Source organism: Eurytemora carolleeae, unplaced genomic scaffold (assembly GCF_000591075.1).
Source record: "Eurytemora carolleeae unplaced genomic scaffold, Eaff_2.0 scaffold348, whole genome shotgun sequence".
Taxonomy (NCBI): domain Eukaryota; kingdom Metazoa; phylum Arthropoda; class Copepoda; order Calanoida; family Temoridae; genus Eurytemora; species Eurytemora carolleeae.
In genome coordinates this window covers 177,219-204,490 of record NW_019396241.1, presented here as the reverse complement: position 1 = coordinate 204,490, position 27,272 = coordinate 177,219, and the positions used below count along the sequence as shown (strand labels likewise).

General features: G+C 33.4%; 2 protein-coding genes across 5 annotated transcripts; both read right to left on the bottom strand.

Annotated features, from left to right (window-relative positions):
• Window positions 1–14: 14 nt before the first annotated feature.
• LOC111699128 (translocase of chloroplast 90, chloroplastic) lies at window positions 15–7,157 on the bottom strand. The gene is made up of 10 exons (XM_023469707.1): window positions 7,073–7,157; window positions 5,849–5,924; window positions 5,562–5,660; window positions 4,984–5,033; window positions 2,971–3,073; window positions 2,632–2,749; window positions 2,378–2,459; window positions 737–831; window positions 243–344; window positions 15–24 (listed from the first exon to the last, which is right to left on the bottom strand). Exons 2-10 carry the CDS (start codon window positions 5,892–5,894, stop codon window positions 15–17), a joined length of 705 nt encoding a protein of 234 aa, XP_023325475.1. The 5' UTR covers window positions 5,895–5,924; window positions 7,073–7,157.
• Window positions 7,134–27,272, bottom strand: LOC111699117 (stress response protein NST1). Of its 4 annotated transcripts, none has more exons than XR_002764680.1 (17): window positions 26,964–27,272; window positions 25,761–25,819; window positions 25,042–25,095; window positions 24,130–24,516; window positions 22,741–22,987; window positions 22,053–22,289; window positions 21,750–21,781; window positions 21,072–21,543; window positions 20,553–20,648; window positions 19,059–19,191; window positions 18,545–18,600; window positions 18,028–18,130; window positions 10,623–10,676; window positions 9,726–9,803; window positions 8,616–8,695; window positions 7,836–7,945; window positions 7,134–7,693 (listed from the first exon to the last, which is right to left on the bottom strand). XR_002764680.1 is itself a non-coding variant. In XM_023469688.1 (16 exons), the coding sequence occupies exons 1-16, from the start codon at window positions 26,998–27,000 to the stop codon at window positions 7,905–7,907; spliced, it is 2,166 nt and encodes a 721-aa protein (XP_023325456.1). In that variant the 5' UTR covers window positions 27,001–27,272; the 3' UTR covers window positions 7,134–7,904. The 4 variants fall into 4 exon arrangements, 1 of the variants encoding a protein (XP_023325456.1); XR_002764681.1 differs by having other exon boundaries at window positions 7,134–7,563; XR_002764682.1 differs by having other exon boundaries at window positions 7,134–7,537.

The window sequence follows — 27,272 nt, the reverse complement described above, 5'->3', positions numbered from 1 at the left end:
ATCTTACAGTGCTATCAGAAATACCTGGAATTAATTAACAATTAATCAGACGAAATTCCATAAAATTTTACAAATATGATTGATGAAACGATAGTCCTGCTATTTCTAAAATGTTGTCTGCCTTTTTTTGAGCATTTAAATTTGCCAGAGATATATATATGTAAAATCGCCTGATTAAGTGTCTATAAATTCCGGGTCTTTCTGATTATGACTGTTTAAAATTTGCATAAATAGCCATCTACCTTCTTAGATTTCTCACCTCCTCCGGGTTATCAGGATCGTAGAACGTATCTATAAACACACTCGGTATACTGGTCTCAACTTCAAAATTGTTCTTCAACACTCTAAAAACAATCAATCGATCGATCAATCAATCAATCAATCAATTAATTAATTAATCAAATTACAAATTATTCAATTGTTTTATCAACTTGTCAGTACCAATCAAATATCATGTAATCCATAAATCTATCTTTCTGACCATCAAGGACTGACAATTGATATCAATGTCAACAAATTTATCATACATACAAAATCTTATCAATAAACACAAAAATCGATTATAAACGCAAAAATCATAAATCCACCTCCATAAAAAAGTTCCCAAACGACCCGATGTCTCAAAAACACGACAAACCATTTAACCAAAAATCAAGAAACCTCGAAATTCATCAAATCTATAAAATTTATAAATCAATGAATCATCTGGTAAATAAATAGATTTCAAAATATAAACCTATTGAACTCGTTGGTCCAGAAATCCTCAGTTATTTTAGGATGAGCGGATTCTCTGAGTCGAATCGAGTTTTCAGCATAGTTCCAGTGGGTAGCCTTAACATTTCAGGATATTTTTTTTTACTTGAATTGAAATTGAGGTAAGTGACCAGCTAGACATGGTAGTTGAGCTGCGAGTGAAGTGTGAAGAGATTTTTTTTCAGGATTAATTTGAGAGTGAGACCCATAAGACATTTTAGGTGTATAATTGTTCAGCAAAAGCCCAAATTCCGATCTTTGAAATCCTCCTATATTGTCATATCTGGAGGCTTGATTTTGAAGAATAATTTAATAACGTCAACAAAAAATGTAACAAAAATTATTCAGTAAAATAAAAACATATATGTATACACTGCGTTTCTAGTTATTATGCAAATCTTTTTTTAAAGTTTGAAAGGGAAAAAATTACATTCAATTTGCCTTATTAAGATTAAAAACAATTATGCACCCTAAAACTGTCTTTAAGGTCTTAAATAAATCCTAAAAATTTCTCTACAATACTGCACTCTTAGTTCAACTACCATTGCAAACCAGCCACTCCCCTTAAACAAAACTATCTGCCGCAATCTAATCTAATTTTAGAAGCTAAAAAGATTAAAATTATAATAGTTAAATTTGTTGTTTTCGAAAGGCGAAATATTTTTAGATTTTTTTCAGGGTTAGAAAAAAACCCGGTTTTTATTGTTTTTTTTTGGCCTTTAGGGGTTTCAATTTGAAAGTAGTTAAAACCTACTAAAATTCATACTTATTCATAATTTAAGATCTAAATATTTATCATTTGCTATAAATACATTTAAATATCATATCGGGGTTTAATTATCGCAGAAAAGTATAGCATATCAAATGTTTTTGAGTTTTAAGATTCTCTGCAAAGGCGCAATGATATTTTGTTTTTAAAATTCGAAAATATCTCTTAGATTCTATTTCATACTCGGGATCAAACACAGTTTCAGGTTCTGGTTCAGGTTCAGGTTCAGGTTCAGAAATTCAAGTTCAGGTTTAAATTAATAAGACTATTTAAGCAAAAGGTGAACTTTATAGTTATGAAAAATAATAATTTTGTTGTGATAATAGGCTATGATCATAAATATATATATATATATACTCTTCAAATACAATAATATCACATCCCCACCCCCAATCAGAAATATGTATTTAAGTGAGAAAAAAAAATAGTCTGAAAATCATAGAACTAAAATATCAAAAAATTGCAGTATTCCCCTATCAAGGCCCCTTTTGAAGAAGGGAGGTGATATTATTGAATTTAAAAAGTAATTTATTAATATTATAGCCTATTATCACAACAATATTATTATTGTTAATAGCTATAAAGTTCACCTATTGCTTAAATAGTCTTATTATAATGAATTAGTATGAATTTTAGTAGGTTTCAAAAAGCCCAAAAAAAAAAAAAAAAACCCACTGGGCTGGTTTTCTTCTTGAAAAAAACCCGGGATTTTTCAAACCCTGGGTTAGACCGTTGAGATAAGAAACTTTTAGGGATAAAAAGAAAACTCAAGAAGTATCTCAGCCAGACAAACTCAAAAATATTTTCTCCATGGTCGAAAATCCTTATGAATTCCATCTAATAATAAAATAGTACCTCTAGTACTGCGTTCTTCCAGAAATGGTTGCCGAACATTTTCTCAAATAACGAGAGCATACTCCGCAGCGCGTGGGTCATCCTGGATACAATATCAGACTTAATCAATATTCTTCGTTTTACAGGCTGTTGATTTTTTTCTTCCAAATTAAACTATCCTTCCCCTGGCAATCAAAATAATTTATTCAAACTGGAAAAAATGTTATGGTTTTATTTTACANCCCCCCCCTCCTTGTAATTATCCCTGTTCTAACCTATTGTCTGTTTGCTTGAATGCGATGACGAAAAGATGAACATATTTAATATCGTTCTTGAGAACAGAAACCAGGTTTTCTATTGTCTTCTCCTCCTTCACCAAATCATCACCAAACCCTATAAGTAAAAAATAATGCTAATCAAAACTTTATTAGAATTATTAATATTATGAAGATATATTTTCACCCATTTATTAATGGTGTAGTTTAAATTTGGTCAGATATTTCGAAAATTTTAAGAATTATGCAAAATTTTACAAAAAAAGGCGACATTCATCATATTATACATAACATAATTATCATTTCAATCATTAATTTATTATGTATCACGAAATGTACCTGGAGTATCGATGATAGTAAACTCTGGTAATGAACTATTGCCTAACCAGTATCCACGATCAGGGCAGGTTTCTTTAGTTACCGGGTCCAGGTGGGATTGAACCTTAACACGTTACGATAAAAAACTATTATGAAAATATCGTTTAAGTAACTGTCGACTTAATTTCAAGTTACCCTCTGTTTAATTTTGCACATTGCACAATTCATAACGGTATATCGGCGTTTTTCTACCTAACATAGTCTATTTCCTGCATTGTCACTGCAACATAAATGCACACATTGCACAATTCATAACGGTATATCGGCGTTTTTCTACCTAACATAGTCTATTTCCTGCATTGTCACTGCAACATAAATGCACTCATTACACAATTCATAACGGTATATCGGCGTTTTTCTACCTAACATAGTTAATTTACTACATTGTCACTGCAACATAAATGCACACATTGCACAAGTCATTTCAATAGAGAAACTATACAAATGAAAGTAGTAAATTATTATTGTTTAGGTTATAGACGGCACGTCTATGAGTTAAACATATTGAAGACGACATCTGGGATAGTCTCTCAGTTCAGTGTATACCCTGTACTGTACTGTTACACGTACACATCTCCACATGTTCCTTCCATCACTACCTCCCTATCTCTACCTGGATTCTTATCATTCCTCTCTCTACTTCCTCAGCTCAAACAACCTATAGTTATTTCTGTCCCTCCTTCCCTCCCTCACCATCTTTTTCAGTACTCTTAGTTCCCCTTCCTGCTGTTTAGTAGATTATCAGTTATCTTTCCTTTATTATAACACTTTAGATTACAGTCTATACCTTATTAAATTATTCTAGCCCTATTCTAGACTCTTACCGCAGCTTTACAACTCCTTATAAGTTATAACTCTATCTAGGCAAACCCTTTGGTGAGTTTCCCCCCTTTAACCTAAGTCCAGATCTAGGTGATTGGGCTAACCTCGCTCTCCTCCTCTTATTTCCTATCTCTGGACTGCACGGACGATTCCCAGGTAAGCGTGTTCAGCTAGAAGAAAATATGATAGCTCTTCAACCTTGATCAGACAAAGGTTATTAAAGGGGTACCATTGTTAACCAGACAAACCCTCTTTACAACAGAGTTTTTAGCTGTAATCAAAATGCATTAAGAATGACAAATTCGCCTTTGGATATAAAATTTTAATTTTGAAATGGTTAGGCTACTTTGGTAGTTGGCATTAGAAGAAGCCTTCAACATCAGCCTGTGGACGGGTTACTGCTATACATACACAATACACATCCAGAGTTCTATTTTGAATTGAGAATCTGGTAAATTATAGATCTAATGGACCAAGCAAGAAAAATTGCCCCAAAACCATTCTATGAACTGTCAGGTAAAAGTAAAAATCGTTACCCCAACCCCCAGCCACCGGGTTTCAGCTTCAATTGTTGTAAAGTTGGGATATTCACCATTACCAGCATATTCCACATTTCTTTCCAAGAATTAAATTTAGAGAAATAAAAATGATTAGATATCAAGAATCAAGATTCAGTTTTGAATTTGAATAAAAATGATTAGATATCAAGAATCAAGGTTCAGTTTTAAATTTGAATACAAATGATTAGATATCAAGAATCAAGGTTCAGTTTTGAAACGTACGTAGAAACGTTTTGCATGTCTCAAATGAATCCTAAATAATTTGTCAACAATACTACATATTCAGTTCAACCATCATACATTGCCGGTCACTCCCTTTAAACCCTTAAAAACAAACTGACTATCTGGAATATATTGTCACTTTTCTAGCTTGAAAAGTGTTTAATTAAGAAAATTTCCTCCGTATTATTTCTTAAGCAAAAATGCGCATGCCCCTTTATAGAGAAACCTCAATTGAAAAGATCGTCTTTCTATAAGAAGATGATTGATATCTCATGCATTCTCGATCACAGTTGTAAACAGAAATTCAACACTATAACTGGAGGAGCTGCGAGTTGAAATTAGGCTTACAATCCCTTTAAAAACAACTCACTTTAAAACATCCAGACTTGAATCCTTCTCCATCGAAGTTCTTGTGTCGACCTAAAATAGAAAAATAATGTTTCTGTGCTTCAACAAAACACATAAAATAGTAATCTGTGTCTGTCAGATAATAACTCATGAATCCCTTAACCGATTTGCCATAAATTTAGATGGAGCAGCTTTGTAGAGTCGTTATTAGCTTGGATTGAGTCTGGAAATTGAGTACGTTGACTTTTACAGGGAAAGGTTAGATTTCCAGACAAAGCTGGGTTCTCAAGCTAGATCATTATGATAAAGCGTATTGCAATGCAACCCAGACCTTGAAATATTTTTTATCAATATAAAAACATCTGTAGGAGTCAGTTTATATAATTCATTTTGTATAAAATGCTAATAAGAAATTAACTTTTAAGTACACAATAATGAACTTATGAATGACAGGTAAAAAATATTAACAAAAAATGTGTGTGGGGGGGGGATTTAAATCTTTTCCAATGAATTATTTAGAGGGGGAGGTGGGATTGAACCCATGTTTGAGGGACTGGGTAAGGTGGTTTGGTAGTGGTGGGGTGAGTTTGAGATATTTACCTCTTAGCACATTTGCAAGGGATGATTTTCCCACACCAGTGGCTCCCAGGATTACAATACGAGGACTAGGAAACTTATCGTCGTTTGGAAGTTTTCGCCCTTAAACAAGATATTACATACTACTAAATCATTTTCAATTGACAAAAATAATTTCTTGCGAGAAATGTTTTTATTTTCATTTTCCCGCTTTTTTCTAATTTTTTTTAAAAATGCCATTTTTTCAAGTTAACGTTTTTTCTTCTAAAATGAATTTTTAAAAATCTATAAAAATTTATAAAAAACCTTACCTTCTGTTTGGGCTATGAATAGGTAAAAAAATATATATAGCAGCATATTCCAGTCTTAGCATAACACTCACTTGGCCTAGAAAAAAATAAAATTAGTTTTATTTAGTAAGTGTAAGGTCAGGATTAGAGGGAATACTGGGGGGGGGGGGGGGTAATTGCCCGTCCTGATTTTGACAAGTATAAAAAAGAATGAAAATTAGTTCGACTTTTTACATCCCCCCCCCCATATTTCTTTAAGATAACCCCTCAAATATAATAGTTCCGTATACTTTGCTAATATCTGATGTTAAATGTACAATGTACATACAGTGTTACATATCAATACAGTGTCGGCTACAGAAATGATAATATAATACAATTTCAGTACCTACCTGATAATTCATTTGTATATACACCAACCACTATTTATTATGTAGCATATTTCAGTACCTACCTGATAATTCATTTGTATTTACACCAACCACTATTTATTATGAAGCATATTTGAGTACCTACCAGATAATTCATTTGTATAAACACCGACCACTATTTACTATATAGCATATTTGAGTACCTACCCGATAATTCATTTGTATATACACCGACCACTATTTATTATATAGCATATTTCAGTACATACCTGATAATTAATTTGTATATACACCAACTACTAATTATAATGTAGCATATTTCAGTAACTACCTGATAGTTAATTTGTATATAAACCTACTACTATTTATTAGCATATTTCAATACTGAATATTATATTGAAATATATGCCAGCCTCTGTATAGTATCACTATTTCAGTGAACGTAATGATATATATGCTGACCACAGTATGATACAAGAATGCGAAATTTAACGCATTAGTGAGAGAGTGAAAAGCTCAACACTATATAAAATAATGGAACTGATTCCAGTGATATCATGAATTTAAAGGGACTGACGTAATAATTTCAAGGAACCATTCATTTAAAAAAAGAGTGCCCTACTTGACTCACAACGGAACCCTTTAAACCTATATTTGGTCAGTAATGTGGATATCTCATTCATTCTTAATCATACACAATGAATCGGACATACCACTCTTTAAATAGAGGGCCACTTGAAATTTCGTTTACAGTCCCTTTAAAGTTAAATACTTTTTTTACTCATAAAGGAATGCAGCTCGATATACCATAATTAAAGGGAAATAAAGTATAACAAGTTTAGTCGATAAATAGTAGACACGGACGGAAACAAACCTCTAATTTATTTCAACTGATTCTGTGCTTCTATCTGCATCTTTAAGTGCGCAATTCCGCGTCTGAAATTTAACACTTAAGTGTTCGTTTGACTTTGGTACAAAATTACAGCGTGTACTAAAATTACAAGTTTACAATTTACATGAGTGTACAATTAAATGTGTACATGAGAAAGGTAATCGTGCCCCGTAATAAATAGTTCGTGATATTTATAAAATGCTTTAATTCATGAAAGAGTTCGAAAACTTGACACACCCCTGCTATGAAAATAGGTGAATTCATTCCATTCATAAAATAGCAAACAAATTTCTTGAAATGTTTTAGAAGTGTAAAAAATATTTATCCTTGTCCTTTATTTTACAGCCCCCCCCCCCCCCCTTTTTCAATAGTAAACAGTGTTAAATGTTAAAGAAAGTACAAACACTCCATTACATAGTATTGATATGAATATATTGGCATGACTAACTGAAATATGATCTCACAAAAAAAACCTTGAGGTAAAGAAATTTTTACTAGACTGATAGATAAATATAATGCCCTTACTTCGCAGAATGCTATTAAAATGAGAGTAAATAAATATGAAATAAAAACTAGTTTTTAAATTACTAGTGAGTTTCTCCCCTTAAAAAATATATAAATAAAAAATAATGGAAAATTAAGATACATGAGTTTTGATGCAAAACTGGACGATTTTTAAAATTTAAATACCAAAAATGCTCAAAAATCTTCAAAATCAAAACTTCCCCAAAATTATGAATCTCACCAAAGCGCCATGTCGTATACAATATTTAAACAGGTTAAATAATTTTTATATATAATAATATTTTTAAATTTATTTGATGAGTTGCTCTAACGCCTTCTGGTGATCTATCCCTAAAATAAAATAATAATGGTTTATATTAAAAATAACATTATCAACAGTTTTTAATAATATTTTAACCGCCACTTTCAGAGACTAAGCGTAATTTTAAGTGACCCTCAAATAAAGATGGTAGTGTCCGTTTCACAACGGTACCCTATATCTGATCAATAATGTGGAAGATATGGTCGTTTTTCTGGGGTTAACAGAATTTGGTTAGGAATTCCGATATGTTTCCCTGCAGTAGAAATACCAAAGTCACTTTTGTGGAGAAACCACAATTGAAAACAATCAGTTTTCAATGTTTTGAACATTGATATTAAATTCACACTTCATTAAACAAAGCTTTAACGGGTACGGTTGTGAATCGAGCATTACCATCTTTGAATGTAGAATCACTTGAAATTATGCTTACTGTCCCTTTAAATCCTAGCAATGCTTATGATCCCGATATTTTTAATTCCCAGAATCCGGAATGAAGTAGAAAAACATCAACATTTTTTAAACTTAAAAATGATATCGACCAATGAGTGATCAATAAAACTTTCATATTTCGGAAATATTTTTGTTCTTTTAAAACAAAGTATAACTAGTGCAGTACAATACCTGTATCTATAAACAGGTTTTAAATTTCTAAAACTGTCATTGTTTTATAAACAAAGTATAAATGTTGCAGTACAATACCTGTATCAATGAGTGCGCGATGTATATCTTGTCTAATAAACCCCAGTTCTAAAAGCTTCTTATATTCACCCAGATGTTTCCTACAAAGACATCTTCTATCTTCTATATATATAAAGTTTTAATCTCTGTTTGTCTGTTTGTTTGTCCGATCATAATTCAGGAACCCCTGGGCCGATTTGCCTCCTATTTTGATTGAGGAACTTGGTTTTGAGATTCTTAGTTGAATGGGTCGACTTTATAACTAAAAATCGACCAAGTGGGGGCAACTTTGACCCTGGGAAACGCTTGGTTCTCAAGCTAGTTTGAAATATAGAAATAAAGCTTCCTCGTGTCCATCAAAAATATTGTCAACGTTAACTTTAGTTATCCTTGAGTGTAATAGTGACACCAAGAAAAAGGGGGGGGTGGGGGAAAAAGAAAAAAAAGTTGGGAGAAAAGGAAGGATTTTAAACCTAAGAGGAAGGAAGGATACAATAAATTTTGATTCAAACGTTGGGAGGAAGGATTTAAATAATGGGAGAAACGATTCAAATGTTTAAACAATTAATTTTTAATCCGCACTAACTATAAATATTAATAGTGCTTTATTGGTCTGTCACAACACATGTTTACTAAAGCTTTAATCCTTTCCTTTCAGAAGTTGTGAGGGTAATGGGTTAGTTTACATTCCGTTCAACGAGTACAGTACACAATGTGTGTACATTTAAATTGGGCGTTCCTGTGTACAGTTCCTTGAGTGCCATAAACGATCATCAACGGTTGAAACACGGCGTTTCTGTTAAAGCGACTAGATACTGCGATTACAGGGAAAAATGATCAAGCGAGAATAAAGAAACGATTTTTATCTAAGAGCAGCTGTGTCTTACAACTTAAATTAACCCTCCAGGGAGAAAGTAAACCGACTCAGCGCGCTTTAAATAGATTAAAGTTACAAAAGTTTTGACCTCCGAGGTCATAACTTTAGTGTGAATTGTCCAACAATTGATCTCAATATCAACTAGGGCAACTGGCACCACAGTTTATTGAAAAGGGAATTAATTTAATCTTTCGGACAACGGATAACTGTTTAATCCAAGGATAACAACTCAAAAGTTTTGACCTCCGACTTACCTGGTAAGATTTTCATCTGCGGCATGTAATTGAGTAACCTCGAGGCTTACTTCCTCACTCCAACCATCCTCAACCAGCCTGAACAAACAACACTTATATTTAAACCATCCTCTACCAACCTGAACACACAACACTTATATTTAAACCATCCTCTACCAACCTGAACATACAACGCTTATATTTAAACCATCCTCTACCAGCCTGAACATACAATACTTATATTTAAACCATCCTCTACCAACCTGAACATACAATACTTATATTTAAACCATCCTCTACCAGCCTGAACATACAATACTTATATTTAAACCATCCTCTACCAACCTGAACATACAACACTTATATTTAAACCATCCTCTACCAGCCTGAACATACAATACTTATATTAAAGCCAGAAAGTCGTAAGTGTAAGTGTTTGTGCGTTTGAGTATATATGTATGTCACCTACATGTTACCTCGGGCTACGGCTACTTTAGCCCTAGTACTACAATATATTGTACGTACATTTAATTAAATCCATCAAAATGAATTTTAGTTTAAAATTTTAAAATAACAGTAATAAGTCCAAACGGTAGCTAAGTGTGTGGGGGGGGGGCGTAAAACTTTCTTGGTTTTTTTAAATAAAAAGGCACAATAGAATAGAGTTAATAAAAAGAGAAAAAATTTTAACAGTAATTTCTGAGAAGGGTCGTTATGAAAAAAAATAGTCTGATTGTTAATGTAGAAAATATATATAAAAAGTAGTAATCTCTATACGAACATTCTAAGTTTCTAAGGTTAGTTGCCTGTTTAGAGACAGAATAGATTGCCAGGCAAAGCTAGGTACGGTACCAAAGGTAATAAAAAAAAAATAGTCTCGTTGTTTTTGTAATATCAGATGTTACTAAGTTGACTCACCTATCCACCAGTATACAGAAGTTGAGAAGTTTCTGACTATCAGCCCCAAAACATCTAAAAAAATAAAGTAAAATTTCTTTAGAAGGAACAAGGGAGGATTGTCTGCGAACAAGGAGTAGTCGAATCTGTCCAATGGTCAGCGATTATATTAAAACAATGAATACGATATTTTATTGATTATGCTTTGAACCTTAACAAACGTTTTTTTAAAAGTTTACAAGTAAACGCATATAAGCTGTTAATTGACAATATCTTTTTGTTTCCATGTTTAGGTGATATATACGACGACGACTGTATAATAAATTTATCCTTATAAATACATTGTATTTCTAAAATATTAACGCTCCAAATATAGTTTAAAATTGATCTGGGGTTGATCGGAGTCGGGACCAAATGATTCGGGCTTTTAAACTAATAGCTCCGAGCTAAAATCCACTTTTTATCCAAAAATATCAATTTATACGAATTGAATCTGTTAGAATACAATTTATTTGATATTTATTAAAGGAAGATGTGTGCACTAGACAACTTTTACCAAAATTCCTACTTCCGCCCATCCCATTACCCCCCCCCTACCTCGAGCCACCCCCTGCCCAAACCTTCTACCCAACATGTGTAACATAAAAATTTCACACGGGTAAAATGTTTAAAACTAAATCAGACGAAATTAAAAATTATTTTTAACGCCCAATTTTGTTTCCAATGACTTCCAGAGAAAGAAAATAATCTCCGTCGTTTTTATGCCTCATTTTTACTGTCACAAACGACTTAAACATTACATCCGGGGCGATTAAAAAACTAATATAGTCGGCAGCTCCCGACTCACATTAAATTACCTTGAGACCAAAAACTATTAAGACAGGAAACAAAATATAAATTTCAAATGAGAAATGGGACAAATTCCGCAAATGAATTGACATAACACAACAATGGATACCGCTATTATACGTATGCCATAATAGGACTTGACAACCAAACTTGGAACAAACAATCATAAACTAAGAATCAGTGATGCTTCTTGCCAGGTTTAAATCCATTATAATTTAAGATACTAGGCTTTCAGGGACACTATTGACCAGAGTGACCGTCAGGGTGAGTTGTTCCCCAGGTCTAATTTTTCTTTTTCATTAGTTAGATATACATTAGTAGATACCATTTATACCATTTAGAACTTCTGGGAGGTTGGAAATTTAAAGATTTTTTGAAAATTAAAAATCCACGAAATTTCTCTATAGAAGTAATGATAATAGTGTATTTATAAGCTATATAACACATCATAAACGTTAAATGTTCTTTTATACTTAAAAATACGACTCATGTATAAGATAAGTTACTATTCTGAAACTAATCAACATGAAATATTTACATTTTTAACTGCTACATCTAATTAATATTATGTGCTGCAAATTCAACAACACTGGATTTTAACCGTTTTGCATAATCTTCATGATTGACTCTTCGTTTGTATCTGTTCCATGTTTTTTTGAACTCATGATGAATAGCTTCTCCTGTTTGTTCACAGTAAACTCCTAGGCCATGTTCTGTTGATTGAAGAAATGGTAATATATGACATACAGCTATATGAACTTTCCAGGTGACACTCAGCTCAACACTATCAAATGTGTTTTGAACATATTCGATCAAATCTTTATAAGATTGTTTGAACTCTTGAACAGCAGTTTCCACATTTTCTCCAACTACCATACCAAAGGTTTCTGCTTGAAGTTTTTGAAACTTTTTCAGACAGTGAACAATTGGCAATAGGTTGTACTTTTTATCGTTTTTTAAATCATCTTCAAGCTTGTCTGTCAGTTTCAGAAACTTACTAGCATTATTTCCATCTAATCCTACACCTTGATATCCTCTGAACATTATGTAATTTGAGCTCAACCAGCTCTCAAACAAAGGCCATAAACTGAGCAATAGAACAGCAAGTTTACTGACAACTCCCATTAGAACATGGAGCTCAGGTACAGGAACTAACTCTTCAAGTAAGGTATCAGGATCTTCTTCTTTATAAAGAAGTCGAGGATTAATAACATTTTTGAACTCTGACATCTTTAACTTTTTCTTTCCATTGGCGACAAAGTTATTGTAGTTATTATCCAAGGATCTGAGAGTTCTCTTGTTGCCAGGCTCAAGAGTGCAAGATCCCTCACAAAACAGACAACTGTACTTTCCTGCATGACTGCTGATACCAAATACTGAATTAGCACATTTGAGATCAAATGCAACATAGTACTTAACATCTTGTAGTTTCAAAGGCTCAATAAGCTTCCACAGATTGCCATTAGCCTCCGATATTCCCTCCACAATTGCTATGAGAAAGCATCTTTTTACCCCAGAATCATCAAGGTTAGAATCTGTGGAAATTTTGTCCTGAGGATTAAATACATTAACTGTAACCTTGAGAAATCCTTGTCCTGAATCCATAGCTATCCTGACTATTGACTCATGTGGATTAACTCCTCTTTCAGCTATAATGTGCTGTATAAATGTAGATGTGTCTTTCACATAAACCATGGTTCTTGTAATCACTTCTTCTCCATCAATAAACTCTTCTTCTTTAGAAGTGTAAAACTCGTCCATTTGGTTGTGAAGATTCTCCATTTTTTCAAAGATATTTCCCTCAATGCTGGTTTGAGTTCCCATGCTTGCTCTGTATTTTGAACAAAACTTTTTGGTTTGATTCTTAGAGAGCTCTAGAGACTTTACTAATTCCATAACTGTGCCAAAAGACACCTGCTTCAACTCTATCCTATCAGTTTTCTTGTCCGGAGTTCCTGCAATAATGTTCAAAGGGGATCCTTGAGTTGAAAGCTGAAACTGTTGTCCCCTAGAAATACTTTCTGATTCCATCTTTTGCTTGATTATTCCTAACAACAAAATAAAATAAGATTTAGAGCTTAAAAAATCTAAGATTTTGATTTAAAATTTAATTCTGCAAAAGTATTATTTTTATTTCATTTTGTTCCCTGAAGCTACACGTTCAGAATATTTAAGTCCAAGACATGCTGCTGCTTCAATAAGATTATTTACAGCTCTGTTTCCAGTACATACATGAGCAACTCCCTGAACTAATATGTTTTGCTTAAAGGGACCGTAAAGGAAAAACGAAAGGGGGTATAGGCTGAAACCTGAGAACCTGAGATTCTCAGGTTTCAGCTGATTTATTTTTTCTTTACAGTCCCTTTAAGTTAACCTTAAAAAGAAAAAAAATCACAAATAGTTAATTTACAGTAAGACCCATAAAACTGTGGCATAGAAAGACGACATTTAAGCGGTATTATGACATGGACAATAAAAAATAATAAAAATAATACCAAAAATTTTAACATTACTAATTATCATTTCCTGAAAATAATTTGGTTAAAAATATATTCTTACCTACAAAACCAAAGCAAGTTGAACATAATCTTGAAGACTTTACAGGTTCAGGAAAAGATACATTAGATGAAGCCAATTCTTCAGCTTTCAGATTTATATTTGAGGATCTTCTAAGACCAGATCTATCAATCTAAACATATCAACTATTTTAATGATATCCAATATTTTTTTAACACAGTAAATAATTTTTTTTTAGTTTACAATTATAGTTAGCAAATACTTATACTTAGACTTTAAATACTTGAAGAAAGATTAATTTATAAATAGAAGAGAAACGTCATCTATGTATATATATATAAAGTAGAATAATCTCTGTTTGTCTATCTGTTTGTTTGTTTGTTTGTTTGTATGTCGGATCATAGCTCATAAACCCCTGGTCCGATTTGACTCAAATTTGAATAGGGAAATTCGCTTGAACCACAGGAATTTTCTTAGCCTGGTTTAGAAATTTTTTTATTTGGAAAACTCTAGGCCAAGCTGGATTCTCTAGTTAGTTAAATATATAGTTATATATGAAAGTAGCTTGGAACCTTTCTTTGCCTGGAAATTAAAGTCAACCCACTTAACTTTAAATAATTAAACCACAAAAAGACATTCCTATGGTTCTACAGAGTTCCCCAATCAAAATTTGAGGCAAATTAATTGAGGTGTTCCTGAGTTATGATCGGACATAACCAAACAGAGATTATCATTTCTTCATATATTAAATATAGATGCTGATTATTACGGTTATTTCAAATTTTGCCCCAACTTATAAAGCATCTAATTGTGATTATACTTGAAAAAACAACTTAGATTTACCTTTGATATTTTCTCTATCCAGTTTCCCAGGTATTCCACCTTGTTCTTGTCAAGATCATAGAGGTTTCTGTGACAGTTGTTGCAAATAACCTTAGGATAGTTGGCCACTTGTACACTAAACTGGTTCCAGACGAAGCATTTGATCTTGGTTTCAATAGCAGGAGTAATCTTTTGAATTTTAGTCGACTTTTTACCATATTGTGTGAGACAAACTGCGTCATTTTGTGTACTGTTTTGAAAATTTTCGCGGATTTTTATCCAAAATTTCGCGCATTTCTGACGGATTTCAATCATTTTGATAGTAGAAATTATTTTAAAATTTAATTAAATTAAATTTGTTCAAACCATTTATTTGCTACATTTTCCAACCTCCCAGAAGTTCTAAATGGTATAAATGGTATCTACTAATAAATATCTAACTAATGAAAAAGAAAAATTAGACCTGGGGAACAACTCACCCTGACGGTCACTCTGGTCAATAGTGGGGAGCTTTCGAGCTTTTCCAGAATTACTGCTCTATCGGATCTGTGAGCATTTTCTTCATATATTATAAAACAATAACACAAAAAATTGGTGATTTTTTTTCATTTTTCTCCAAGTTTTACAAATATCGAATTTTTTAGGAGGCAAATTTGTTTTAACTCAGACCATCCATAAACCTTCCATGACCACAAAATTTGAGCCCAGTCGGTTAAGTCGGTTTAACGTTTATTGGATACAAACGGACGGACAGACAATTAATCAGCTTTCAAAATAAATATCAAATCAAATTAAAGAGTTTTAGGGACGTCCTAACCCACAGGTCAAGATTGAAGTGACAATACGAAATCAATATTGATGTGAGGTCTCACGATTTGTAACCTATATTTATTTTTTACTTGGAAAATTTTGGTCTATTTAAAAAGCATTATACGATTATTTGGCTTTTGTGAAAAATTTCATTTTGTCTCAATTTTTAAATTTTTAGGCATGGGGGGGGGGAGGAAGCCTAAGCTCCTCTCCTAAAAGAATAAAATGAAACTACTGTTTGAAACCCCTTTCTTCTGACGAATTACATACAAACGGAAACTTACATATTTATTCATCTTAGTGCAATCATGGCACTTTAAAGATATTAACGATTATGTCCAAGAAAACTGACCTTGTTATCAAATAAATAAAATCCGTAGTTCTTGAAAAGCTCCAATTAATACGATTGTAACATTAACATTTAACTTTAAGTGGGATTAATTATACAGCTGTCAATATTTAACATTATTAATTAATATTTAGTTCAGTTCTCTTCTAATTTAAATCAAAACATAAAATATATTTTTAAACATATATGCCTCACCCTGGTTCCTTCACTACTTCCAAAGAAATAATGTATCACAATTTTATTTGAAATCATGCATCACTGTAACCCACTACGTCAGTGTTCATGATTTAATTTTCTGTTATCACCCTGTAACACTTGATACTAGCTTGCATTAATTTTGTTTCACCCTGTAAGGCTCCTCTTTCATAGAGTTTCAGCTGAGAACTGGAGTGCAAACTATTAACAATTTATTTCCGGGATGCTCAAAAATATTTAAAAAGAAAAAAAATTCTGTTAAAATTTTAATTTTTGACAAAAAATTTTAATAATGCGCAAGTTTATTTTTCAACGACATAAAATTTTTTTGGGATTTTTTCGAACACGCTGCAGGGGTATCAAGTGTTTCTGAAGGGAGTTTTCAGGGAGGAGGGGGGGGNGGGGGGGGTGTTGCGTCAGAAACACCGGATATGACGCAATATGTTAGTGACGGACATTTGAGTAAATATATAGGGGCGGAAGTAGTGGTCCTATCTTAATAAAAATAAGCGTCATTTCTAAATCTAAAATCTTAATGATCAATTTACTCATTTATTTACTATTTTCTAATATTAAAAAGAGAACAACAGAAAAAGAATCAGTTTTAACAGTTAAGCATGGCGTGGGAGGGGAGTTAAAAAAAGATGGACAAGATCAGAATGAATAGAATTATCAGATGGGACCCAGACCTTTTATCGAGTAAACGCGCTCATTTATTTTAAATTATTTCTTTCTAAAATTTAAATTGTCTACTGTCTACTGTCTACTGTCTACTGTCTACTGTCTACTGTCTACTGTCTACTGTCTACTGTCTACTGTCTACTGTCTACTGTCTACTCTCTACTGTCAGTTGCACATTTTTCATAATCTCCAGTATTATATTACAGTTTTTTCATTAAAATTGACATCATTACATACAGACACCAATACATACATACACATACAGACATACATTACAAACACACACACAAGATCACCCATTCATACAAACATAGAACCATTAAAATACATTCATTCATCACATACAAACGAACTTACTAAAGTTTACATTTAAGTCACACAAGATAAAAATCATAATTTCAATTAAAAAAGTCAGAACGCAGGATGTTCATTATAAGGAGTTGTAGGCCGGAAACGTACTGAACTAAGTAAAAAAAATTCCCCTTATTATACACTGCCTGAAACATAGGCCAACTTAAGCCTCTATATCCTCCTTTCTAACCCCTCTCTCTAAATAATTTGTTTTATGTATTGTCTCTAGTTTTCTTTGTTGACGTTCTTTCAAGAGAGGGGAAGGTTAACAATAAGAGATGAGAAAGTTAACAATAAGAGAAGAGAAGGTTAACAATGACATAAGATGATTAACAATAATAGAAGAGAAGGATAACAATAAGAGAAGGTTAACAATATGAGAAGAGAAGGTTAACAATTAGAGAAGAGAAGGTTAACAATAAGAGAAGAGAAGGTTAAAAATGACATAAGAGAAGAGAAGGGTAACAATAACAGAAGGTTAACAATATGAGAAGAGAAGGTTAACAATTAGAGAAGAGAGGATAACAATAAGAGAAGGTTAACAATAAGAGAAGAGGTTATTAATGAGAGAAGAGAAGGTTAACAATAAGAGAAGACAATGTTAACAATAAGAGAAGAAAAGGTTAACAATTAGTGAAGAGAAGGTTAACAATAAGAGAAGAGAGGGTTAACAATAAGAGAAGAGAAGGTTAACAATTAGAGAAGAGAAGGATAACAATAAGAGAATGTTAACAATAAGAAAAGAGAAGTTTAGCAATAAAATAAGATAAGGTTAACAATAAGAGAAGAGAAGGATAATAATAAGAGAATAGAAGGATAAGTTGATAACAATAAGAGAAAACCTATCCCTACCTGGCTGCAGTAGCAAGCCTGGAGATTGGAAACCCCATCTCACCAATCTGGGAGCACATCTCCTTCTCCTTCTCTCCCAGACCATCCAGAGGGTCTTCTACACCTACAATTTGTCATTCTTAAACCTTATTACGTTCCAAGAACACAAATCCACTAATCCTTTGATCTTTGCACCCTGATGTCGTAAATATTTAATATTTGGAACGTTGACTATTTGATGTAACTGCATTAATCGTTTTAAATATATGACGACATAAAGTTGAAAAGCTTTACAAAATATGACTTAGAGGCAACAAATTAGTTCTTTTGCAACCGGGTGGGGGGGGGGGGGGGGGGGGAGAGAGAAAACACCGAGAGCGTACTGCATATTTGATTAGGCCAAAATTTCCTCAAGTCATTTATTGTAAGTGTACAGTCCAACTTAAAAGGCTGGCAAGGAGACTGCTATCAGCCCCACAGGTTTAATTCGTAAGTTAATAATATGAAAAATTTAAATTTTAATAGTTAATTGTTTTACCTATTTTAGGCCAGGGAACCCAATCTTCCAGACCGCTCTGGCCGCGGGAAACAGGCCTAAACAATGTTTGTTAAAGGGACAGTCAACGTTTTTTTAGTGACACTTAATTTAAAGAGACTGAAAGCGTAAGTTCAAGTGACCCTCCGGACTCCATGTAAAGATGGCGATGACCGATTTACAACGGTGCCCTAAAAAGCTTTGTCTGAATAAGTATGAATTAGATATCAATGTTTAAAATTAGGAAAAATGATTATTTACAATTGTGGTTTGTCTACAAAAGTGATTTGCGCATTTCTTCTGCAAGAAACACGAAGGAATTAGCAAAACTAAACACTTTAAAACCTAGAAAAGCTAAAATATCTGCTAAAATATTGATTAGATAAAGGTTTTAAAGGTACCGTTCTGAATGTTGGGTCGCTTGAAATTATAAAAAACTATTTCTGAGCCAAACTGACGAAGATATGCTTGCAGTAGTGACAAGGAAAAAAAAAAAAATCAAGAAAATACTACTGACCTTGGTGGTGGAGTTTGAACTAGTTTTCGTTTATGCTCTGCAATAAGAACAGCTTCCTTCTGCAGCTCGGATATAAGATCACCAACACTGCGGCTAGGTTTTAATTCTCCTGTCCCCACCTTCTTATCATCATCTTAACACAACAAATTGAATTAAAGTCTAAGGAAAAAATCTTCACTCAAAGAGACTAAAAGCGTAATTTCAAGAGATCCTCCATGCAAAGATGGCAATGTCCGATTTACAACGCTTTTTATGAACTAGTTTGAATTTTATAAAAATGTTTTTATTTCTTAAAGGGAGTGTTCGCGAAAAATGAAAGGCGGTATAGGCTTAATGCGATAAAAAAGCGATTTTGATCTTTTCTAATCTTACTTCTATCTGTTGCGTCTATAAGGAGAAAATTGTTAAAGACGTTTCATACCGAATAACATGGCGTCCATACAAATTGAGAAAATTTCAACATACGACTTAGACCGTAAAAAATCAATTTAATTTCAAACAAATCATTCAGATATTACAACCTATAGTCATCGATTATCTTTCGCCACATTTGTATATATTTGATATTTCATACTAGTTTTGATTTTGTTTTTTAAAATAGTATTTAGCTTACAACTTGTTTTCGAACATTCCTGTAAAATATGAAAATGTCGTCTTCATTACCAAAAATCCTCGAAACGGGAATAAATGTTTTTATTAGTAACTCTCAGATCATAACAATTAAAACATATTATGAAAAATCAACTACATATAAATGTGGCGAAAGATAATCGATGACTATAGGCTGTAATATCTGAATGATTTGCTTGAAATTAAATTGATTTTTTTACGGTCTAAGTTATATGTTGCAATTTTTTCAATTTGTATGGACGCCATGTTATTCGGTATGAGACGTCTTAAGCAATTTTCTTCTCATAGACGTAACAGATAGATGTAAGATTAGTAGCGATCAAAAGCGCTTTTTTATCGCATTAATCCTATACCCCCTTTCATTTTTCGCGAACACTCCCTTTAACTGTTTATTTTTATTTGCGGGTTCTCTGCAAAGTGACTTGCGCATTCCTTGTTTAATAGACGCAACAGAGAAACTCACAGAAATAAACACTTTTCGGGTTGGAAAAACGAGTTGTAAATCTGGCATTGCAGTTTTTGCATGAAGGTTCATTTAAAATTAAGCTTACAGTACCTTTAAAATATATCCCAGGTCGGAGGTCGTGGTAGTGTTGTGGTCTTAATTTCTAATTTCTTTTAGATGCCCGACCCATCAGAAGCCACAACAAATTTGCTCTCTACCAATCAGAGAAAATAATATGCGAGTTGCAGATCGAGCATTTGATTGCTCTAAAATATAGTTTCCAGTGTGGATATCGAGTACAAGCATTGTCGAGAAGCGGTATCTTGAACAAATTATGCTTTAATAATTTTTATTTCTGCTAACAACTCAAAAATTATTTTTTAACTATTGTCTAGATCGAATCAAAAATAAAAACCAACCTTTAGGGCCCTCGCCATTAAGCCTCGTGACCGATCTATCTGAAGATTTTGATCTAGATGGATGCTGGGAACCATCAGACCTTGCCTTATCCAAACCTAGATAAACAGTGAAGATAAGAATCGTCTTTATAGACTTAAGATGGAAACTTAGCAATTGTGTCACTGTACTGTCGGCTCCTAACGTTATTACCCCATACCCTCCTAGTTTCATTATGGGTCATCTTCCCACATATTTACATGTTGTATGTCGATTTATAGGTTATTTATTTATGAATGAAAATATACATTTTACTGTGTATTTACACCCCTGCTAGGCTCAGAGTTCAGATTTATTATCTCGAGGACAAAGACTTCAACTTTTAAATATTTTTCCCTGTAACACCCCAAGCCCCTTTCCCCTTTTATTTTTTGACCAAACCTTGAAAACTGAGATACAAAAATTATTTTTGGGCAACATCTTTTAAAAATAAAAGAACAATTATTACCGTTAAGAACGTATCCAGATAACTATTTCAATACCTGGATGTTGAGGTTTACTCTGCCTAGGAGTATGTTCCCCAGGATTGTTTACTCCAGGTGGGAATACAGCTGGGAAGAACTTATCACTGGGTTGATATCCAGTACATCCAGGATACGGATACATGTTAGGATATTGAGTTCCTTGGGAACCCGCCCAGGTATATTGGGGCCCGGAGAAAGACGGTTGAACCCCGGAAAAGGACTGTTGGGAAACCTGGACTCCGGAAAATGACTGTTGGGAAGTAAGTGGTCCAGAAAATGTCTGATGGGAGATTTGGGACCCAGGAAAGGATGGTTGGGAAGTTGGAGGTCTAGGAAAAGCCTGTTGGGAGATTGGTGTTCCCTGGAAGGATAATTGTGAGGTTGGAGACTGGAACAATGCTCCTCTTGTTCCCTCAGCTCCGGTTCCATTTGATAAACCGTTCCTTTGAGGAAAGGAAGACATGTTGGAGAAAGGGTTTGTAGGATATCCCTGACAGAAATGTTTTTTTTTTCATTTTAAACATATATATACATATATTTATGTATAAATTATACATATTTTGAGTAAAAATAATCATACAGGATTCAACGTCTAATATTATGTGCAAACTGCAACATTATTTTGTTGGTTATTATGGGAACTGAAATCAAGATTTGTTGTTTTATTATTATTTTGATGATGAAAAATATATTTCCCTGCGAACTTTGTTGAGAAAATGTGTCGTTACCTAAAATAAGTTAATTCTTTTTTTAAAGGCGAGCTGTTCTAAAAGCCATAAAAAAAACATATACAACATGGATGCCATTGCCCGGTTTCTTTGTCTTCAGTCAAGCTATCATAGCTATCTACAGTTCTCTAGCAGAGCATAACCATAGTGTGACCAGGGTTGTACCTTTGGTAGTACGACTGTGAAACTAGGCTACAACGGTTCATCTACCCACACGAACCCCATAAAAACATTTGATATGAAAAACATTGTTTAAAAAAATGAGATTAACCTTGGTAAAGGGTAGGTTGTCGGGTTTGGTTTGGGTAGGAAGGACCTGATCCTATCACAGGAGAGTTTCCATAAAATCCATTCACAACTTGAACAGCAGAATTAGCTCCATGATTGGCTCCATGATGCCCACTGACTCCAATATTTCCACCGGCTCCAAGAATTGTTTGTAACTCCGCAAAATCATTTATAGTTCTAAGCTCCATATCCGCAAACACATCTGCCTCCGCCTCGAAATCTTTCAAATAATAAAATTAAAATCTGCTAAAGTTATTTTTGCAACACTTTCAATTTTCATGCAGTAAATGCCAAAAAGGGATGAATTCTCGAATTTCCACGAAAATTAATGTTTTGGGGGAATTAATTGAATCTACGAGAGAACGACAACATTGAATCCAAAAATTAACTCTTAAATGCCTCAAGATTAGAAATGTTACCGTCTTTTGACCAACCTGACCCCAACAGAGGGACGTTAAGTTATTTAATGTCCTTTGGGACAATTCAGTAAAATAACGCGCTGCGAAGTTTTCGTGAAAAAATTTGCGATTTTCATCTAAAAAGACGATAAAATTTTATACAACTACTTTCTCGGGATATTTTATAAGCAAAATTGGTGTTGAGAAATATTTGAAAAGTAAAGTTCCCTACTTCACTGTAAAGTAGTTGCAAATAATTATTTTGGAACAAACCTGAAAAATTAATGGCGACCGGTTTGTTTGGTTTTATTATCACAGGTTGATTAGGCTTGGGTTGGCTGAAGGTAGGTTCAGGTTTATCCTGGTTTTCTGGAGGTTCATGTTTAGTTTGGATAGATTTAGGTTTGGCTAGACTAAAGTTAATATCACTGGAAGGTTCAGGTTCGGGTATAGTCGACTGATGGTGCTGATGATCACTGGGCTCCGATGTAAGGCTAGGTTCAACTCCGTTAAGAATGGTCTAAAACCAGTTTAAAAACTCAACTAACATAACAATATTAAGGTTGGTTAAAGAGACGTAATTTTAAGTGCCTTTCTATATAATTAGAGTGGCATGTCCAATTCATAACTGTATCCTAAACAGCTTTGTCTGATCATTTAATGAGAAACCCCATGATTTTCTGTTTGCGCTGAGTAAAGTGATGCCTACTACAGAAACAATGAAGGAAATTAACAGAATGTAGCACTTTCGAGTTCTCCCACATTATTGATGAGAAAAAAGGTTTTAAATGTACAGTTGTGAATCAGGGATTGAAGGTCACATAAAAATTGCATCTACAGTCCACAATTTACAATCCTTTCTTATTGAGTGTATATTCATATGTTAACTATTCCTTTTGTTTAACTTCAATGTAACGGAAAAAGAAACAAACAGAGTTGGAAGATAAGAGTGTGTTTATTACTATGAGCGATGTATTCTAAATAAACCGGAGGGAGANTGGGATTGAAATCATTAACAGGTTAGGAATTTCATGGCAAAACTATATGACACATTTAATTTTAAAACTCGCACATAATTTGAGATTTTAGAAATCCCTATTCCCATGGCCTGTCCCATCCCTCTTCAATGTTTAGGGTTTTTATCGTTATTTGAAGAACAAACATGATTTTAAGTGGGAAATAAATATTTCGGATAAAAAGAAGAAAAAATGTGGGGGAAAGCCCTTGTAAGTACAATTTTTCTTTTTCCCAAATTCTTTCTTAACCACTCCCCCTGTCACGGGGACAGGGGTGTATATTTTTCAGAATTGGTATTTTTCATGGTTGGAATAAAAGGTTTTTTGATGATTCAGGGGAAAAAAAGAAAAATTGGACATCAAAAGTCAACTTTTTTCATTCTTTTTTATACCTATTCCCCAAAAATTCATCGATTTTCTCATAAAATAATTAAGTTTCTCCAATTTTCCCTTAAAATTTTTTTTCAACTCCACGCAAACGTATCTTACTTCTGGAAAAAATAAATAATTTCGAAATGGTGTGGGGGGGGGGGTAAGAAAAATGATTTTTCAAGAAAATATCCCCTCCCCCCCCCCAGCTATGAGGAAAATATTGCAAATTGGTCAAATAACTATTTTTTATTTGGATTTGTGTTTTTAAACTTTCCTGTTTTCTGGAGATGCTCTCACTACGTGCACGCTCCTCTTCAAACCTTTTCCATTCAACTTCCTCCTCATGTCGTAACTTCTCCTCTTCTTCCTTCTTCTTTTGCTTCTCCTCCTCCTCTTCCTTCTCCTTTCTCCTCTTCTCCTCCGCTAAACATGCTTCTTTCTCCCGTTCAATCTCTTCTAAATGTTTACGTTCATCTTCTAGAGCCTTTTCCTCTTCTTCCTTTCTTTTCTGTTCCTTCTCTTCAGCTCGCCTAGTTTCGTATTTTATGATTCTTTGTTTTCTCTCTTCATCTTTCTTTTCCTTCTCCTCTCTGTATTTGTGAAGGTCCCGGAGAACCTGTTTCTCGAACCCAGTATCATACTCTGCATGGAGACTCTGAACCTGAAGATAGATAAATATATATAAAGCAGTGATCTCTGTTTGTTTGTATGTTAATCTAAACCAATGATTTGCCTAAAATTTTGATCAAGAACTCGCTAGAACTACAGGAATATTCTTAGCATCATTAAGAAATTTTAAATTGAGTAGGTTGACAATTTTAGGGAAAGTTCAGTCTCCAGACAAAGCTGGGTTTTCAACCTAGAACAAATTCAATATTTGCTGAGAAAATATGTCTCAAGACTAAGCTGCGATTTAGACAAAAATGAAGCTCAAACATTGATTTTGAGACGAGTTAAGTTTTATTCAAAATTACAACTTAGGCAAAACTCTTTAAGTCGGGTCTAGGCCTAACTTTGAACGTTCAAGTGGAAACTATTGAAACTAGGGCCCGAAACTAAGCGTTAAAATTGTGGCCTCTGAAAATCGATAAAAAGAGTAAATGAAAAAAGCTAGAACTCAACCAAAATTAAAGAAATTTTAAAGAAAGGTGTTGCCACAAACAGTATACAAGAATAAAAATAAAACCTTAGGATCAGTTTCATGGAGAAGAGATTCAACCCCGACTAGATCACAGTTTACCTAAACCAATCAATCAATCAATCAATCAAACATGAAAATCACATCGTTATGTCCTCTTATAATCATTTTATTTAACAGGACTAAACGTAAAACATGGATCTATTAAAAAAAAATTTCAAACCCGAACTAACTCTACTGCACATTCTACATGATACGAGATAATACGAGATTAAATAATTTGTTTCGCTAATTTAAAAAATCAGTGCTTAGGATCCGAATCAGGATTTCAACATTTTGGCTTCCTGGATCCTGATCCACGAATCCGACTCCTGGATCCTGATCCACGAATGCGACTCTAAGATGGAAAATAATGTGAGAAAAAAATCACAAATCTTAACTGTTGAAAAATTAGAGATTATTAAAAATTTCCTTTCAAATAAATGTTTTATCAAGTTAGCATCCAAATAAACCAAGCGAGAAAAAAAGAATAAGAAAACTTTAAAAATGTCGGATCCTAATCTGTTGCGATCTGGATCGAAATTAATATGATCCTAGAACCACTGAAGTGAGGACAATTTTTTGTAAAGCATTTTTTTCTTCTTTTCGTAAGTTTGGACAAAAATGAAAACAATTCACCCGCGTGAATTGATTAATTAAAAAACAAACATTTCCACTAACGAAATTCAATCAATCAAATCTGGCCCAAAGCACAAAAATAACCTTACCGTGTACTTTTCTGATATTCTTACTGTAACACCATCAGTATAATTTACACCAAGAGAATCTAAAGAAAACACATAAATATATTTTAGACTTGATATCAGTGCTTAAGATCCGGAACATTAAGGCTTTCTGGATCCGGATCCCCAAAAATATGCGGATCCGGATTTAAGGTGCAAAATATCAACCAAAAACTACAAACAAAACAATTTTGCTGTCACAAAAAAATCTAAACTGTTAAAAAAAGAGATTTTAAAAAATATTCCCATCTCTGAAAAGTTAAAAAGTTTTAAAATAGAATTTCGAAAACTCTTTTGTTCTGAAAATTAGTAAATCTTAAAGGAATGATCATGACCTGGGTCCATATCCGGATTTGGATCCGCATCAAAATTAAATGGATTCTAAGCACCGATAGAAATGGTTTTAAATATTTATAAAGAACTTAACAAAACAGGTCCTAAAACAACTTACTAACTAATATCTTCACTGAATAATCAAAGGTAGGAACTTTTGAAAAGATTATCCTTTCAGAAAAAAAATCAAATAATAAAATTAAATCATACTTTTAGGGACGTCCAATTTCCATACTTCAGACTCAAAATGACACTGACACTGTACTATATGAAATCTCAACTTTGAGTTTACAATTTACATCACTTCAATCGGGAAATAAATAGGGTCTTAAGGTATATTTCTTGCTTACAACGGACATCAGACACTGTGCCAGCTTACCAATCACAGATCCCAACCAATATTCTAAACACATTTGACCTTTTCCGTATTTTTATAGAGATAATCTATTTGGATGTCTATCCTGTAAACAATATATCGACCAATAAGAAGCTACGAAAAATCTGCTATCGGCCAATGAGAACTATTTAGATGGTTGAAACTAAAAGTTTCCCTAATCTATATTTAATTCTGACTATTAAATTCTTCAAAAGTTTCTACCTGCCTGGCGTAATTGAGTCAAGTTATTGATGTTAGGAACTTTCCCAAAGACTTTTCCCAAGCGGCAACTTCCCAGGGTATTTTCACAAGTGTACAATTTCCAAAGCGGCAACTTCCCAAATCTGTCCTAGCCGCACCACTTGGCCCCCTTTCCCGCCCTAGCCGCAGCGCTGGCCCCCCATTGCAGCCTGCGGCGCCTAAGGAAAGTAGCCCTTGGGTAAATGCCATCGGGAAAGTACTTTACACAGAATTATTACCTAACGCGGCCTCCAGAGGCTGAAATGTGTACGCCATCTTGGCATCACATTCTATCTGAAATATTCATTCAGTTCTACATAAGACTAAACTCATTTTTTTGCTCACCACAGAATGTATATAATGCACAGATACAGAAATAAACAATTAAATGCAAAATTTCTAAATAAATGCATAAAAAGAAGTTTAATAGAAATTGGTAAAAAATCCAGGATAATCTGTGAGAAAATCCTTGAAATTTAAAAAACGATATATCCTGGAAAAATGCAAGAAATACACAATATCGAGAGCATCAAGACATTAGCATCATG